General features: G+C 38.4%; 1 protein-coding gene across 3 annotated transcripts in view; it reads right to left on the bottom strand.

Annotated features, from left to right (window-relative positions):
- The window catches only part of pdgfd (platelet derived growth factor D), a 69,779-nt gene that overhangs the window by 24,969 nt on the left and 25,912 nt on the right, over nucleotides 1-18,898 (bottom strand). For 2 of the 3 annotated variants that reach the window (XM_011482783.3, XM_011482781.3), the window contains exons 2-3: nucleotides 9,186-9,396; nucleotides 7,539-7,716 (exon numbers count right to left, since the gene is read on the bottom strand). In XM_011482783.3, coding sequence (XP_011481085.1) covers nucleotides 7,539-7,716; nucleotides 9,186-9,396 — 389 coding nt within the window. The remainder of the gene's footprint in view (nucleotides 1-7,538; nucleotides 7,717-9,185; nucleotides 9,397-18,898) is intronic. The other variant, XM_011482782.3, reaches the window with a different exon arrangement.

Here is an 18,898-nt window from a genome sequence, read left to right as displayed (position 1 = left end):
TACTTAGACATGTGAAGATGGAGCCGCAATAATTAAGGCGAGAAGATATAAAAGCATCTCCATCTCAGAAGGTGACACAATTGGATTCAGTTTGGCAATGTTTTTTACATGATAAAAACAAGAGCCAACAAGTGACACAATGTCAAGAGATAAAACTGGGTTTAGAGTTACCCCAAGGCTCATCACAAAGGGCTTCATTCAGTTCAATTCAATTGTATTTATAAAGCCTAATATTACGACAATAGCTGTCTCAATGGGCTTCATATTGGTAATTTTATAAGAACATAAAATTAGCATCATATGCAACTTTGTGAGCCATCTAAAGAAGAACTTAAAATGGGGCAAAAATTATCATCGTTTTATACCTTTCAAAAAGGATATTGGCAAAAGCGTTCAGATTTGCTAAAACTGTTACACCTGAGCCCAGTTTACATTATTTTATAACTGTAATTTTTCAACCATTCACGTCCAACATGAATGATTCTATTCTGTTGCGGGAAAAAGTGGCTTTGCAGCAATATGAAGCACATTATATGCTTATTGGGGAAAAGCCGCTTTGAATTGTTCCTTACAAAGCCCCTTTTCTCTGCCAATCAGCCTATTCACGTTGATTGCGTAATGAGGTACCGTCAGAGAAAATCAGGCTTTGACAGAGACATCTGTGGTATAAAAGTTCTGACACTTCAAGCTAAAAAAACATGTATCTCTTAGGATCACCAGTAAAATTTGTGTTTATGGACCACAAAAAAAAAAAAAAGAGTATTTTCCGTCAGGAATGGGGGGAGCGTGAACTTCAGGTTCCAGACTTCCTGTTCAAACTAAGGATGTAAGGGTGCCATGTTGTCTGCAACCAGGTGCTCTTGAAAAATTCATCCATATCTGGCCCACTGTTACAGCCTACATTAACACAAAGGTGCAGGTCAGCAGACCACAGAAAGAGCAACTCCAAGAGTTGCTAACCCACTCCACGCCCACCAGTAGCTCAAAATTACAGACACGCTTTACATTTGAGTGTAGAACCTGGAGAAGCTCCATATAAGTACAGGGAGATCTTGGCATCTTCACTCAGCCAAGATCTAAACCAGATTCCCTGCTGCTGTATATTAATTTGTATGTAATGTAGTCTGACGGTAAAAATAGATGTAACTAAGAGAATGTAGAGGCTTAAATAAATTGATTAACTGAGCATAATGTTAGTCCTGACAGGCCAGCGAATTAATCCCAGCTCTTCTCAACTGCTGGTTTGAAGCTCCGCCCACATCAGCTGATGCTCCACATTAAAGAAAAAAAAGAAAGCTGACCCACTCCACTCATTTTTTTTTTTTCAAAGCATACCCAGTGTGGTTTTTATAATTATGCTTTTATTCAAAATCAAACAACATGTCAGGTTTTCTAGGACACAGTTTTTGCAGAGCAGAAGTTCCCTCGAAATTTACCTCTGAGATATGGGCGTGACCGTTGGTGCAGAGCAACCCCCCCTTCCTCTACCTATAAATGAGAGCTCTCTGTTTACATGCACTCCTGCTAGCTTACAGCCCCTCACACCCCCAACAGTGCAACAAAAAAGGTGAGCAATATTGGACCAAGCCAGCCATACAGCTTTGAGCCAGATTCCAGCTCAGACGAAGAAAACAAATAAGTACATGAATCTAATCGTCTGCAAGTGGATGGATCAGAATAGAGCAGAGCAGGGAGCTTGGGGTTTTCGCATCATTTCTACGTCATAAATATGATCTTTTTCAAAAAGCATTTTTGCGTCTGTTCTTGATTTATAACAGTGGAAAAACGAAATGCAATTTGAGCTTAATATTTCTTTATATATGTCCTCCATCATCGGAAAAATGCCACAAGAACATGGTAATAACACCAAAGAGAGTGGGTCTTTAAACAAAAAATACCATGCAGACAAACTAAACTTGCCATTTCTTGCAAGCTGCTTCCAACTATTCTTCCACTCTCTTCCTTTCTTCCTTTACTTTTTCTGTACTCCTCCCTTTATGCCGTATTTGAAGTGATCGTTATGTTAGTAATATTGATCTTTGCTTTGTTCTGCATTATGTATCTTTGTTACAGCCCTTCCATAGCACTTGAAAGAGCAGGGCACTGTCAGAAATAATTATGACTGAAGCGAATGTTAGAACAGTTTTACAACCCCCCCCCCCCTCCTCCAAAAAAAAAAAAAAGTGAATTAATTAATAAATTAAAATAAAACATGAAACAGAGCATTCACCGAAATGACAGGTGGAAGCTGCCCTTCATGCCTTTAGCTTTGGGTTAATAAAGTAATGTCTACCCTCAGGGGTTAGTAGTACTATCATGCATTTCAAATCAGAGGTCATTATTTTAATTTGTGTGCCCTGCAGCTTTGTTTCTGATGACTGCACTGATGGGTGCAGAAGGGGAACCCATTTTCCAACCTGGAGAAGGGATTTTTATAAAAAAAAAAAAAAAAAACACTCAATACACCTTATCTGAATTTGTCCCCTATGATTTTTCACAAAATAAACACAGTGAATAAACTGATATCTGAAGTCTTCAGAATAAAGTGTTATACAGCTGTTTGTACTGCTCATACACGACGAAGCAGATTTATGATTTATTGATCACAAATCAATAAATCACAACTGAGGCTTTGGTTTGAAAATGTTTACTTTATCTTATCAAAAGCTCTCATTACTTCATCAAAGTCTAGATTGGAGATAAAAAATTATGTTTGCTGAAGGCAAGATTATCAAAGGATCAAAGTTGAACACTTTAGCATGATAGCAATATAATAAATATCCATATAGGACTGCAGGGTTACGGAGAGGCTTCAGAAAGAAAGATAATTAAATTTAGTTTTTTTTTTGTCCACATACAGAAGGCAAATATCTAAAAATGTTTCTATTTCATCTCATGTTTGACTAGCGTAGTCAACAGTCAAAACTATTGAAAACTGTTAGTTCTCATTCTGCAGGTTAAAACTGAGTATTTGTTGTGAAATATAAACATTTCACAAATGATGCTTCGTTCCAAGAAGTGTAACGAAAAAAGACAAATTCAGCTTTGTGCAAAAAACGGAGGGAGAAGTCTAGGCAAAGATGCCCAGATTTCCCTCTCCCCTGCCACTTCCTCCAGCAGCACTTGGGGGACCCCGAGACGTTCTTAGGCCAGCTGAGAAACATAGTTTCTCCAGGGTGTCCTGGGTCTACCTCCGCCCAGTGGGACATCCCTGAAAAACCCATCCAGGGAGGCGTCCAGGGGACATCTGAACCAGATGCCCGAGTCACTCAACTAGGTCCTGTCGATGTGAAGGAGCAGCAGCTCTACTGCAAGCTCTCTCCAGGTAACTGAGTTTCTCACCCCCTCTCTAAAGGAGCGCCCAACCTATGGAGGAAGCTCGTTTTAGCCGCCTTTATTCGGGACTAGCTAAAAAACTGAATGTAAATGCAAAAAAGGACAGCAAACAACAAGACTTAAAAACCGTGTAAAACACAGAGTCTGACGAGACGTTTCTGGATTCAATCTTTGTCCTCTTAAGTTCATCTCAGACACCTGCTATCCTGACAAATCCTAATTAATTTTTAACTAAACTTAGCTGTGAACAGGTGAGATAATTGTGTGGTTTTAACCTATTTTATTTTTCCTGAGATTAGAGCCTTGATCACATCACATCAAAATGAAAAGTTTGTATGACAGGCCTGAATTTCACCAACTTCACCCTTACTAATCCTTACGTGTTTGTTATATAGGTGTTCACTATGACCTGTAGCCTGTAGCATGCCCGTAGATAAAAAAAGTGCATGAACATCTTCTCTCCATGGTTTCACTGAGTGCTCCACGAGCTTGATATTTCATACAGATCACCTCTGTGCCTCCAATAGGTTTGATCATTTATCGCCTGCAGACAGCCTGTATGCCTCCCTAAGGGGAGTTGTGACAAAGGGGCAAATAGGAAGATGGGAAGAAGAGTTTTTTCTTTTATGACTGAAAACATACAAAGTTCTGGTACTACAGCTCAGGTCTGCTTAATACTTTACTTTGAAGGTCGCTCGCTGAGCTCATTACTATTTCTAACTCCTAAAAATACCACATTCTACTCAGTTGAATACTGTAAAACACACAAAGACATCGCTGCTCACGCCGTTCATCCTGATTGATCACAGATTAGTAAACCCAACACTCTGCAAAAAAAGACTCATCTCTCAGATAAGACTCAAACAGAACATGTTCATGGACTTAGAGATGGCCCCAGTCTATTCTTACACTAAACAGAAACTTTTCTGTCGGTTATTGTGCTTCATTTGCCACAAATTGGGACAAATCTTTCCAATACAATATTTGACCAAACAGATTGGCTGGCAGTGGCGTAACATCAGTGAAAAAGAAAGAGGCACCTGGCAAAGAAACCTAACAACTTCCTCTTTCCTTTCCCTTTCAGTTCAGGCTGTCTTAGTCATTAGCAGATATCCTGATACCATCTCAGACACCTGTTCTCTCCTTGCAGTTCTGCTTCTACATATTCTCTCTGTCTGCCTCTTGCTTCCATACACTCTCTGCCTGCTCTCCTCCTCTTTCTTATCAGCTTGATGGGTCTGGAGAGAACAAATTAGACCGGCTAAATTAAGCCACACGCAGAGCTGAAGTGTAGCTGGAGGAAAGCCGTGCATGTGTCTTTATATGTGTGTGTGTGGGAGGTAAGGACAACAAACACACTCAAACTTGGGAGCTGTTTAAAAATGGGTAAAACTGATTAAATCGGATAGGCCTCAAGAGCTGGATTTTGTTCTAAATGTAAAGATGTGAGATTATTTAACCAGAAGGGAAAATACAAAGGTTGAGGAGGAGGGAGAAAAAGCAGTGACAGTCTGAGAGGGAGAGATAAGAAAGTTGTTTGTGGTTCATGCTGTAGCAGGAAGAAGCTGGGAGCCTTTGGGTCAGAACTTCATCGTCAAACTTTCTCCTATTTTGTTTTTTTCCGCTGGTTATGGGTATTTGTTTGTGACAAGTATGTAAATATATGTCTTTTTTAAAGTGTGTCTTACTCAATTGAGTCTTAATCATCTTATTTCAAATTATTTCATTATTTTATTCTGTTTTGCATGCTAGGTAGCATTGACTGCTGCAAAAACTTTGGATAAATGTTTTTTGACCAGGATCTATCATTTAAGGCTCACATATCTCAGGCGTGTAGAACTGCCTTTTTTCACCCGCGGAATATGCTAAGATCATAAATATACTTTCTAAGAGTGATGCTGAAAAACTCATCCATGCATTCGTTACGTCGAGGCTGGATTACTGTAACTCCTTGTCAGCAGCGTGTCCTCAGAGTTCCTTAAGAAGTCTCAAGTTTGTTCAGAACGCAGCAGCTAGATTGTTAGCAGGAACTAGCAGAAGAGATCACATCACTCCTGTTTTAGTTTCACTTCACTGGTTCCCAGTTGATTCTAGAAATCAAGTTCAAGATCCTCCTGTTAACCTATAAGGCCTTACATGGACTGGCCCCGTCCTATATCAAATACCTCATAGTCCCTTAACCACCCAAACAGAACACTTCGCTCGCAAAATGCAGGACTGCTTGTGGTTCCTAGTATTAATAAAAGTACAGTTGGAGGTGGAGCGTCTGGCCACCAAGCCCCTGTTTTATAGAATAAACTCCCAGCTCATGTGAGAGAGGCCGACTCAGTTTCTAGATTCAAAGTTAGACTGAAAACATTCCTCTTTGGACAGGCTTATTATCAGACTAGTTAGTATTCAGAGATTATTTAACTTAATGTCAATGTGTATAAATTAAACTTAATAACAATATCTGTTTGTTTTAAAAGGCTGCTAGAAGTTGAAGCTGGGGTAACTATGGTGCTCTGGGGTTCTGTCCTCTTTTCTCATCTACTTCTCCCTTCCTTCTCTTCTCTATTCTTGATCATTATTCATCATTTAGTTCTCCATGCCTCTGTTTGGTGCAATGCGATTCATGTACTGTCCCTCTTTCCCTCTCCCCTCCTGGGGAGTGGGAGTGCTTCCAGATTCCAGTTGGCTCATCCGTGCTCCTGTTCCTGACCATGTACCTCGTCTCTGCTACTGCTCCAACACTTGGCTGTGGATCCTGTCTACGGCTCGACTCCGCGCCCCTGACTGTCCCCCCAACTTTGGCTGGACGAAGCTCGTCTGCTGGACTTTAAATATGTAGCTGTAGCGTTAGATAAGTTAATTCTTCTCTATAAGTTCTGGTAAATCGCCTGTCCGTCCTGGGGGAGGATCCCTCCTTAATGTGGGCACCCCTGAGATTTCTTCGTTTTTTCCGGAATCCGTTTTTTTTCTTTACCGCGAAGGGGGTCTAAGGGCAGGGATGTCCAGTTTGGCTTAGTCAGTATGTTAGTTCAATTTAATATTTTCCTATTGAATTCTATGTATTCATGATCCTTTTGATTTTATGTTTAACTTTTACAATTACCGGTACCTATACGAAAGCCCATTGAGACGACTGTTGTGAATTTGGGCTATACAAATAAAATTGAATTGAATTAATTTTCCCTCTGAAATGATGCTCTGTGATACTTAAAACAATGTTTAGCATATATACCATTTTCTTCCACTGGTTAATTCCCAAACGACAGCTGTGGCAGAGTGAGGTCGGTGCACGCTAGGTAGCCATTACCATGACAATGTGTTACACCACTTTTAAAATAGTCTGCTTCTTGTGGAAAACTATTTAAAGATAAAAAAAAAACTAACAAGATCAATTTAAGATTTATTTAATTTTTTTTCCCTTCATAAGTGGCCAAGGTATGAATGGGATAATGTCCGACAAGGTGTCAATCTTCAGAAATTAATGGTCTTCGCGGAAGTGAGGACATAAATTTGTGTTGAAGAGAAGTCAAGTGGCTCACAGGAGACAATAGTTATAGCACAGTTAGCATCGTTTTTTTTAATTCATTTTAGGGGACTGGGAGGATTTTACACCCCAACCTCTCAGTATACCCAAACTTGATTGTTTAATATCATATCAATCAAGTATAAAAATGACACTAAAGTCAAGGGTCATAAATAATTGATCTATTTCCCTTCTTGCTGTCTGTCTTGGCTCGTGGCAATTTTTCTTTGTGATAAAAATGGGGAGCCACTCGCTCTTCGTCTCACCGTCCTCATTACTCATAAGAGAGAAAGTGTTTTTAAAACCGGCTCTCATCTGCACTCACTCCCTCCTTTGCCCTCGGATAACAAAATGGGGGGAACATCTTTACAATCAGCCTCTTCTCGACAAAATGATAAAGTTAGCCTCCTTATTCACTTATTTGACAGCCTTTAAGGGAGCACTTTGCATTTATCATACATGTCCTTCATCTCTCCTATACTTTTGAAGTGTTGGGTGAGAAAAAACATTTACTATAGCATTTTACTGAGTTATATGAACCACCCTCATGCCCTTCCCCCTCCTTTCATTTGATCCCTCATCCTTCATTTTCTATATAGCCCATAATGAGTGTGGAAGGTGAAGAATCCCTCTGGATGCTGACAGTGACACAGCCATCCCAAACTGGCTGCATGTGTGAGTCTCTCACCAGCAGCGAATAGTAGATTTTGAAGCCCGGCTTTGCCACAAAGTAATCATCAGACTTGAAGGTGACTCTCAGCACGTTGCTTTTAGACTTCAGACTTGGAGGTGCGTTCTGCCCACACCAGCGGCCCCAAATTATGGTGCTGGTCTCCGCCTGGTCCTCCACCTCAACAAAGTCATACCTGGAATGGGTTCAAAGAAAAATAACTGAGTTTTAAAAATAGAGGTGAAAGTGTCATGTCTTTAGAGATTGAATGTGATTTGTGCTTCAGTTGATTGTGTTTGTTTACAGTCAAATGGTCGTCGCTAACTTCATGCACTAGGATTTGCTGATTAGCCAAGACCTTGACTGATTTTGAACTCCTCTCCCCCCTAATTAATTCGCCGCACGCTAGGGTGACATTGCTCAGGAGGGTAGTTAGCAACTAAAAGAAAGTTTGTGCAGTTTTTTTAAACTCGTGGGAAGTCTCTGTCTTCAAATGTGTGAATGCATCCATATTTTCACCATGCACTGACTGTAGCTGTATCTACTGTAGCTGCTGGCACAGTGTAGCAGTACTTTTGATGAGAACCAAGCAGGTTCATAGTAAAAATCATTATAGGAAATTATGTCATTCTCATTAATCTTTTGAAATCACAAAAAATAAAAATAAAAATGTATCTCATTTTTTGTTTGTTTTGTTTGTCAATCTGAAACAAAACCATGATTGAAAACTCGAAGTTTGAACTAGATTGTGGGGAAAGTAAAAGGTTACATCTCTAGTGGAAACAATGCTAATAAACGCAAAAAATCCACATGTCTGTATTATATTTTATTTATGTTTATTTTTTCATAACTAATAATTCATTGTAAAGGAGCTCCTGAAAGGCAAAAAAGAATTAAACTGATTTGAAAGAAAAAAGGATAAGATGTTTTGGTTTCAGACTAGTTTATTTTTGCAAATGTGTTTGATAGAAACCTCCCTTTTCAAGATATAAACATTTAATAATATTTAAAATTAGTAATGTAATGTAGTATTTAATTTAGAAAATGAGAACATTTACAAAAGTAATCACAGTACACATGGCAGGAATAATTTTCTGTTCTTTTCTTCACCTTCTGTGTATTTCTTGGCTTCTTCTCCTTTACTTTTCAGCAAAATGCTTACAAAGACAGCTGAGTTGCATATTGGGATTAAACGGTCTATTTTCTTCCCTCGGCCCTCAAGGACAAACTTTATTTATTTCTTGCCAAGAAAGTAAGCTCCCACCATCTATCTCCCTCACATCCTTTCAATCACACTTTACCACTGATGTTCTAATGGCCGTACATTACCAAGCAGCTCTTCTTTGCTGTCTTTTAAGCTCTATTTTTATGCAATAAACTTGTGGTGTCCTCTTAGTCACGTCAAACTCAAATTTCCATCATTCTACTTCAAACTTTTATAATCTCTTTTGTCTTTTATCTGACTTTTTCCACTTCATATGCAATGCTTCAGTTCCCTCTCTTGTTTTTAGTCGCTGTCTAAATCCCTATTTTATTTAAGTATTGCGCTCTTCATCTCATCTTTATTTCCTCTCAGTTTGATATGCTGTAATCACATTTTCTGAATGTCACTGGCTGCATCTGGGTTACTTTTCTATGTCTCCATACTCAGTGTCAGCTCCGTACCTGCAAACCCCATTCTCTGGCTCCTCCAGACCGAACTGCGCATCAAACTCCAGGTGTATGCGGCTCCCTGGCGCTGATAGCAGTTTCCATGACAACAGCAGGTTGCGAGGATAAGCGTTGGGGTAGCGCGGGCTCTGGATGAACCCACCCGCCGATGTTACCACAATGTTTTCCTCTTTCTGGTACAAGTCTGTGGTGAGGTGATTGCTGTCTGTTAGTGGTTACAGCTAATCAGTTAGTTTGTCCAATTCACAGAAATATACAGACAAAATACAAGATGACTGGCAAAAAGCAAAGACATGGTGATATTGACAAAAAGAGAGTTACACACCTCTATAAAGGCTCAGGTTTTTATTCAGTTTTTGTTGTGATTGACATATAATAGAACATTTCCATATTTAAAAACAAACTAACTAACTGGGGATTCTTATTGCTCCATTTTGATTAATAACTTCTTGCTTAACCTTGAAGAAGCAGCTTTTACAAAGCAGTGTTTACAAATATCAACAACAAATTATTGTGGCTCCAAAACAAATCAAGCTCATCTAATGATATTGTTAATATTTAAACAACATTGTGCATTTTGAAGGCTTTATTTAGAATCATTTGTAACACTTAGGAACATTATCAAAGCTGTATGTCAATGAAGACGGAAAAAGTTGAGGTTTGAAATGTATTAATGGTAAGAACCAAACAAACAACTCACTTAAAAAATGGAAAAAAAAATTGTAGCAGAAAGAGGCTTCTGAAAACCAGAGAAGAGTTTCCAAAAATGCTACTTGGTACTCCCACTCTAACTATATTACTATCTATTGCAAAAGCGTTCCCAGTGGTCTTTTGATTATGAATATGCAGCTTTTAGCCTAAATGAAAAAAAACAAAAACAAACCTGAGGTATTTTTGAGACACATTTTCTGCAGAGTGGCAGTAGTTTATCAGAAACTTGCCTCTGAGTTGTGGGTGGGACTATAGGCACAGAGCAAGCCCACCGCTGATATCCCATGATCTATTTGTTTATGCTATAGCGACTGGATGGCTCAGTTGGCTTCTTTTCCTAGGGGGCGTGATAAGCTTCTTACAGTGTGGGTCCTTGGCCAAAATCCTTTTGCGCTGCTGTATAACTATATAGCCATAAAGGGGCCCAAGTCTGGGTCCCCCTGTGCCGGTCCCCAGGCCAGATAAGATACAAGGGTTGTGTCAGGAAGGGCATGCGGGGAAAAACTCAGGGAAAGCTGGTTTGCTGTGGCGATCCCTGAAGGGATATGCTAAAAGGTGAACAACAGCATTTGTTTACACTCTCCTGCTAGCTTACAACCGGTCACAGCCAACCTAACATTACTGGTGCAAAACAAATGCTGAGCAATATTGGAGCTATCCAGCTGACATTGCTTAGCTAAATGCCAGCTCAGATGAGGAAAATGAAAATGTAATTGGATCTATATGTCTACAAGCGGATGCATCAGAAATGAGGGAAAGAGCGATACTTTGGCCCGCCCATTTTAGTTGCTGCATCAGAAATAAAATCAGGATTTTTTCGTCTACTCCTGATCCATCACAATTTCTATACAGAAATACTCAAAAATCGAGTTTATATCTTAAATTTTTATATATATCCTCCATCATGAGTGAAATACCACAAGAACATGTTAAAATAAACAGAAACACAATTTCCATCAGCGTGGGTCCTTAAAACAAAAATTACTCCAAAAGTTCTTATGCACTGTATAACAGCTTAACATTACGTGGTTTTCGGTCTAAAACTTGCAAATCCCAAAATAAAGTAGCTTTATGTTGTTTAAAGACCCATTCCAATGATGATTGTGGGACATCACTGATTGGAAAATGATGTTTGTTCACCTTTATCACCGGTATTTATTTGGCATGGCGATATCTTGGAATAGCTTCTGTCCTCAGCCACTAATACATTTTCCTACAGTTCAGGCATAACATCCTTCTGCTTTCCCTTTAAAATGTTTGTCTTTCTGAAATGCTTTTTTTTTTTTTAAACTTTTTGGTTTCTGGAATTTTGTTAATTTTTAAAATGTAATGTTCTTTGTTTATCGCTTGTTTGGCTTTTTTAACTGTAATCTTTAATGTGTTTTTGCACAGATATAATTCTTTCATGAGAAGTCCATGCTGTAAGATTATTGCAAATAAATTTAAAGGATACAACGATTAGAAAACAAGGGACCAGGAAAGTATCAGTCCAAAGAATTGATAGATCTTAAATCTATGAGCAGCTATGAAGCTAAAAGAGTTCCTGAGGTCTGTTGTTTTACTGACCTATATCTAAGGGCTGAGAATGAATGACTGATCAAAACACACTATACCTCCATATTTATGTCTCTGCTGTTTAAAGTAGCTCTATAAATTTAAGTATAAAAGCCTTTGAGAGATACAGAAATGAAAATGCCTGCTTCAAAGCAAGTGACAAAGAAACCATTTTCTGCCTTTTGTATTTATGAAACACATCATAATATAAAGAAATAGATTTTAAAATACAACACAAATGTTTGGGAAAACAGTGTTTTGATGGGATATGACCATATACTATAAAAACCTTTTTTACAAACAGTTCTGGCTTTTAGATTGAAAATGATCACAGTGGGGATTTTTTTGTTGTTGTTGACGTTTAGTCCCAGAAACCAAACTGATCAGAAAAAAGACCATACTCTGAGTTATTCTTGATAATGCTATGTTTATGTGTGTTTCAGATACAATCCTTTAAAAATACCTCAAACATACATTTTCTGATAAACACTGACATCCCATTCAGTGGGACGATGGCTGCCTCACTCATATACTTATCACACCCTATTTATAGTCACCATATTTATTAACGGCACTAATGTCAACTGGAGCCATCTTTATCCAGATCCCAGAGTTTGAATTGAATTTAATTAAAATAAAAAAAACATGTCTGCTTCTGTTTACCCAGCTTTGTGTAAGATTCAAACTCCCTGACTAGAAGGTCGTTGGTTCATTTCCCAGGTCTGATGGGATTTCATCTGGGTGGACCAGATGCCCAGCAGTTTTTACCTAATCCTCATAAGCCTTAACCCCGAGAAAGGTCTCCGATGATCATTTCTCCTGAGGAGGTGCTGAGCGGTCACAGATAGGAGTCTGTTAAAAAGAGATATGCTCTCCGTGGAGTTTTCACTCAGTAAAACAAGTAAGAAACCATTAAGTTTTGTCCATGTTTAATCAGCGTATGTTCACAAGCAGCAGCTTTGTGTAAATAAATCAGCAAATTTTGTTGTTGTTGGTACCGAATAACCACATTCATTTTTGAAAGAAGAGATGGGCCAAGTCAGTTCTAACAGGTAGAGACAATTTATTGAGATAATTTAAAGTTGCTATTTGTGTAAATGATACTTCATTACAAATAACTTGATTTAGGATGCTAATAAAAATTCACAGCTTGTTTGCACATTTGAACCTCAAATGTCTTAATCTTTTTAAGTTTTTTTTTTTTATTATTATTAAATCTATGCAAAAATCAAAACAAATATTTTCAGTTTCTATTTTTTGTTCCCTCATGTTGTCTGTTCTGTTTGGCTGCTTGCTGTGCAGCAGGGGCAACATAATCCAGGTATAATAACGATGACATAAATTTCCAGTAAATATTCTAAGATGCTGAATATTTCTGTGTACAAATAACAGCTTTCTGCTGTAAAGATAGTTTCACAGTCATCACCACTATAAAATGTTCTCTTGTAGCCTGAGAACCAAATCCATGGTTTTTGGTTTGTTTTTGTTATCAACTCAAAAAGGTGGAATAAAGGCGTAACTGAAATGCTCTTCTGTTCTAAATCTGTTTTTCACACAAACAAGGAGCATCACTTCTTGCACTGACATGCTTTTGCTTGAAGAGAGAAACACTTCAGTAAAGAAATCACTCAATCAAAATGTGTTGTTGCACAGCTTTTACATTCAGTCTTCCATATTTTACATATCAAAGAGTAATTGCAGGATTTCATATTAATCAATAATCCATATATTCAATGGATTAAGTAAAACAACTACACTTTGACCAAAATGTCTAATACGTTAAATATTAGGTAGAACAGGAAACTATTATACAGAAGGTAAACTATGAACAGAAAGTTTGATATAACTTAACTCTTGTGCTATCCTAGGCCACGTCATCTAGACCAGTGTTTTTCAACCAGTGTGCCGCGGCACACTAGTGTGCCGTGGGAGGTGGTCAAGTGTGCCGTGGGAAATTGTCCTCATTACCTGATTTAACAACATTTTCCATCTCCAGGATTTCAGCTCTTTGTTCATCCAAACAGGTCCTGATAAAACACTAAGAAATTAGCTATATGAACGATCATAAAATACTTTTTTCTTTTTGTTTATTTGATTCTATTAAAAACATTTTGATAAGAATGGCGGTACCGCGATTTAGCAGCAACTAAAGCCGTTTTCTGAAAAGTCCCGCCCCTTTACCTGTCTCCACCAATCATTCTTGGATTCTTAATCACATGTCATCAGTCTGACCAATCAGAAGTGGTTAAAGTCTTCACTTCCTTGCTCTGAATTCTGCTCCTAAAGTCTCTCAGTTCCAACAAAAATACAAGCTAAAGCTCATCTTTTGCGGTCTAACTTTCCACAGAACCCGGTGTCAGACCGTGGAACTGGTGAAGAAAACCATGAAGCTCAGAGACGCTAGTTTTTCTGCGTTCGGCTGATTATGTAACTACATCTCCCATGATGCATTGGGTTAAAAGTGACAGCGTGAGCGTGTCGGCGCACAACGAGTCTCTCCTCTTAACGTCTTGAAACAACAGCGAACACAAATCAAAAAGTTTTTAAATCTTTTAACTTAACTTTTATTACATCTATTAGATAAAACAGCTGCAACTTCCAGCTTTTTCTGCCACAATTATCACAAAAAGGCATGTGAGATCTTGGAGGGACTGTGGATCAATACAGACTGTTTTTATCCTTTTTTTTTTTTTTTTTTAATGCCAGTGTGCCGCGGGATTTTTGTCAAGGTTAAAGTGTGCCGTGGCTCAAAAAAAGTTGAAAAACACTGATCTAGACCCACTAAACAGTGCTCTGAACCTTTTTTCTTCAATGATTTGTGATCTTCACTGGTGTCCATGGATTACATAAAATCTTTCCACCTTTATCCACATTTGTCATGGTAGGGAGAACACGTCAATGTAAGGGTGGGGTCATCTAAGATAGCACAAGGGTTAAAATGATTATACAGAATAAAACCAACATTAGGCCATGAGCAGCATTGTAGGGCCCACAGACACTAACCATTCCTTCCCTCGCCACCCCAACCTGGTCTTTCAGTCCAGGACTCTTCCTGGACCAGTAAATATGTATTTGTTATCGACACTAACTTATAATACAACAACAACAACAACAAAACTCTCAAATTTAGATATGAAAGACATTAAATCTGAAACTTCCAAGTAACCTGCCTTCACCTACAAGTGGCTGGGATAGGCTCCGGCAGCCCCGTGACCCTAAAAGGGATAAAACGATTAACAAGATAAATGTAATTAATAAATCTGAAACTTTTTAAATCTTTATTTCATTTTTCAATTTTTCTTTTTAACTTTTATTTATTCCAATTTAAAAGGATCTATATCATGCAAAATAAAGTTTTTGAGCCTTATGATGCTCATTCCTCACTATAAACAACCCCAAAGCAGTATTTTGATCCATTTACGCATTTTTTTAGTTTTCCTCTAAAAAGCTGTGCTTTGATCACCAGCCCCTACCAATCCACAAAAACGAGTGGGTCCTCACATTGTGACGTAAATAAGGGAAAATAGCCCCTTCCAGGAAGAATCTGTGCTGTCAGCGCTGCCCCCAGGCTACCAAAAACACTCACTTTCTCTACGAAGCTAGCGTTGATCTGCAATAACGCTTTCATTTTAAATGAACAATATATAAATCCATCTTGGCAAAAAGAGAAAGTCGATGCCGTGTAGGAAAATGAACTGCAAAAAAAACAAACAAACTCATATTTCATTAGAAAATTGTTCCTTAGTGTGACAAAGGTAATATCATATATGGTTATAGTTTTCTCTGAAAGACTTAAGAAAAGCTTAATATAGGCTCTTTAAAATGACTTTTTGATTTACATTAGTAAGTTTTATTGTGTGTGTTGACCACCCTCTGTTTTTTTGCATATCTGTGCTTTATCTGTTCATCATCCATTCCTTACATGTTTAAACGTTTTGAATTCTAAATATTGAAATACTAAACATGATGTTTTCTTTGCCAGTTTTTATAAGTGATTCTCAAATTTGTGGTTTTGCAGAACCCATCTTTTAGAAATGAATGAAATGAAATGAAAAAATGAAATAATTTCTGTTTCCCTGCAACAAGCTGCATAATTTTCCCCATTTTTCAACATTCAGATTGCTGTGTTTGCTCAAATATGAAATGTGATTAAATCAACACTTTTGGGTCTAATTTTCTTCTTACAAATTTCCCAATAAATGAAAGATTTCTGGTGAAAAGTGGGGGAAAAATCAGAATAAATGTGCTGTGTTGCATGCACTTACTGGCTGGCCCCTCATGTTCAGACACAGTCTGTCTAACACAAACACACACACACTGACTAAAGAAACTGTGACAGCAATGTCGCGTGGCTGTGTGGTGAGTTCGTGTGCACCGTGAGCAGATGGAAGCAAACAGTATTTGTGGATGAGGTTTTGAGAGAAAAGTTCTGAATATCTGCATGAATTTGTGTCAGGAAGTTGAATGTGGGCAAAATCTCACTAATTAAATTTGGCTCTCCCACCTACAGTGGCAGGGTGTGATGTTCTTCATGGCTCAGAGATCTATTCCTGATTCAAGTGCCAATCACACGTTTATTACTCAACAATGCTGTCCGTGACAGACTGAAATACAGCTCCTGTGAGAGATTACTGGAGTCACACAGGAAGTCTGCAATGAAGGCTAAGGCAGGAGTCTGATTTCCCTTTTTCATCTTTAATCAAGGGTGGGATTTGGGACTGATAGCTGTGCATTTTATTGCCCAACTTTGTTCTTCTGTTGGAACAAAACTTTTTTTTTTTTTCCTGAAATAAAATATTTTTTCTTAATGGCATTTCACACGTTCCTACCTAGAGATAATATATATACATATGCTTTTATTTCGATGATCCAACCCTTATTTGCACATTAATAATAAAGAAAAAAGCAAATATGAATTCAAACAGCTGCAGTAAATGCAATTATCCAGCTATATTCTAGGAATGTCTGGGGGAAAAAAATGAGTGTGACTCCTTTTCCTTTGATTGGAGTTTTTCAAACACCAACAGTTAATAAACTATTATGCCCTTTTTACTACTAATAATGTTTTGCAAGTTTATGTACAAACTTAAAAGACAAGGAGAGAAAAAGCCCTGCTTAGCTTTCACCTTCAGCTTTTGGTCTTCCTCACAAAGAGTGAAAGGCCAGAACTAAGCAGCGAAAAAGCATTTCAATTAAACGGTCAACACAGAATGAAGCTTTTTGCAGACGACATTGAATTACCTCAGTCAGCTTCAATCATCATGTGAAACAACTTCTGACTCAGTCATGCAGTCTGCTTTTACACCGATTCAATTCAGAAGAGGACAGACATGCAGCTTTGGCTTGAAAGAAACTTATAAAATGTGTTTTTATATGCAAACATATAGGTTACTGATTGATTCCTCAGTTATTCCCACTTTTTCAACACAATACAAGTATTAAAAAAAATAGCTTGCTAACAAAGCAACTTCATTTTTAAATAAGCATGAAAATGGCATATTCTGCCCCTTTTTAGAGGGGGTGGAGGATGTGTGCACATCTGTACTACCCTACACTGTGTTTGAAATGGTGATTGTGTGCATGTATGTCTGCACTGGCTGTTTATGGGAAAACTTAACTTGCTCCTGAGAGCATTTCAACCCATGAGATATGACCAAAGCCTTTTCCATCTGTGTGTGTGGGTGTATGTGTGTGTGTGTGTGTGTGTGCATGATGATGCTGCTTTTCAAAGCCTGTGTTGGCTCCACTGTTTTGCCACTCTCTCATGACAAATCAGCTTTAAATATTCTCTCCTGTTTCTTGGTCACGCTCACAAACGCACAGAGGCATGAAAAAAGGCGCAGACATGCATGCACACAAACACACGCCCATACGCACACACATAAAGAGACACACCCTGGGGGCGAACACTGCATGTTGTGGGGTGTCAGCTTTGGTAAGCATAGGCTCGCACCCCACTTCTCGCCACTACTTCTTGTTTAGAAGTGTTCTCAATCTCGTGTTCTGCTCCCTTTTTTTGTTTCCTTTTACTAACGAAAAAAGCTTATTTCTATAGTTAAATAAAAGAAAAAATATATAATTTCAAAGAAAACAATAAAGTTATCTTAGTAAAATTTTGTTGAACTGTATTCAGCTTTATGCTCTCTTTCTTCTCTCAGATTATTACCTCAGTGAAGGGTTTGTCTGTTGCTGAAACCAATCAAGCTCTGTAATTTTCTTTGACTTGGAGACTGCATGTTTGTGCAGGGAGTGCAGAAGTGTTGGGAATTGGGATTTTGAAGTGCGCTCATGACACAGTCAAGCGAAACAGAAAGGATTGAGAAACAGAAGGTACTAGTTTTATCCACTCTAAATACGTCTCAAACAAAAGCTGTGAGGATCGTCTAGTACATTTAGAAGGTTAAGGAGGACTTCACCGGATCTGCTGAAGGACTCATTCTAGCTAACATCATACATTTTTGATGAGCACAAATACATTTATGTATATTGTTATAGTTAAAGGCATCATTTTAGTTTTTTTTTTACTTTGAAATTGTGTTTTCTGTCTCTGATTTTCTGTCACTGTGGGAAGTTTTCTTTTTTTAATTTCTCTCCTGCTACCTTTACATTTTTTCTTAATTGTACAGAACACCTGAAATGCTGAGGACCTGCAATGCAGCATTCAAATTCTTAGCATCTTCTGGTGTGGCCACACCCTCCCTTCCTCCCCCCAGTTGGCAGCAAAAGAGCTGACTTTTGTTCTCTGTTTATAAAGGCTTTGGTTCTTAAAATGTTTGGTTATCTTTCTAAATAGCTGCTTTTTTTGTAAATAAAACCTGTATTACTTTTATTCCTGCGGTCTTTGTGAGAGTTTTTGAGTTACAGCCTTAGTCACAGCTGCCCTCATGGGTAAAAACAGGCTGTCTCTAGGCTAAAAGCGGGAAAAAGGGACATGCAGGTGACCCACACAAGTAACAGGGTGCACCGCTTGGTAAACCCCTTAGAGAGAAAATGTACATACACATTTTCCCCTACGGGCATGCTGAAGGCGATAGGTCATAGTGAACACACAGGCATGTTGTACAGATTTTGTATTTTTTCGACCCCCCCAAATCCTGCAGACCAGCATAACTAGGCTTCCAGTATTTGCATGCAGTCAATGATACTCATACCTAACTAACAAATAGTGTGGCTTAAGGATTTAAGGACACCGTATGAAAGCATCATGTCATGAGTGCATGCAACTTCCATCAGCCTTACAGATATTTCACAATAAACTTACCACACACACAACAATGGTACGTTCCATTTTCATGAGGAGAATAAGCCTAGAGGGAACTGCAAGACACACCTGTGCTCCCCTTAAAATGCAGCCGCTCCTTTCTATGGCCCTCTATTGGCCCGGACAACCTAAAAACCTGCGGCACAACCCCCTGTATCGGGGCAAGTCACGTAGGCTTAGG

Source organism: Oryzias latipes, chromosome 13, assembly GCF_002234675.1.
Source record: "Oryzias latipes chromosome 13, ASM223467v1".
In the NCBI taxonomy this organism is placed as follows: Eukaryota; Metazoa; Chordata; class Actinopteri; order Beloniformes; family Adrianichthyidae; genus Oryzias; species Oryzias latipes.
The sequence above is the reverse complement of the archived record's forward strand: the minus strand, read 5'-3'. Positions and strand labels throughout refer to the sequence as shown.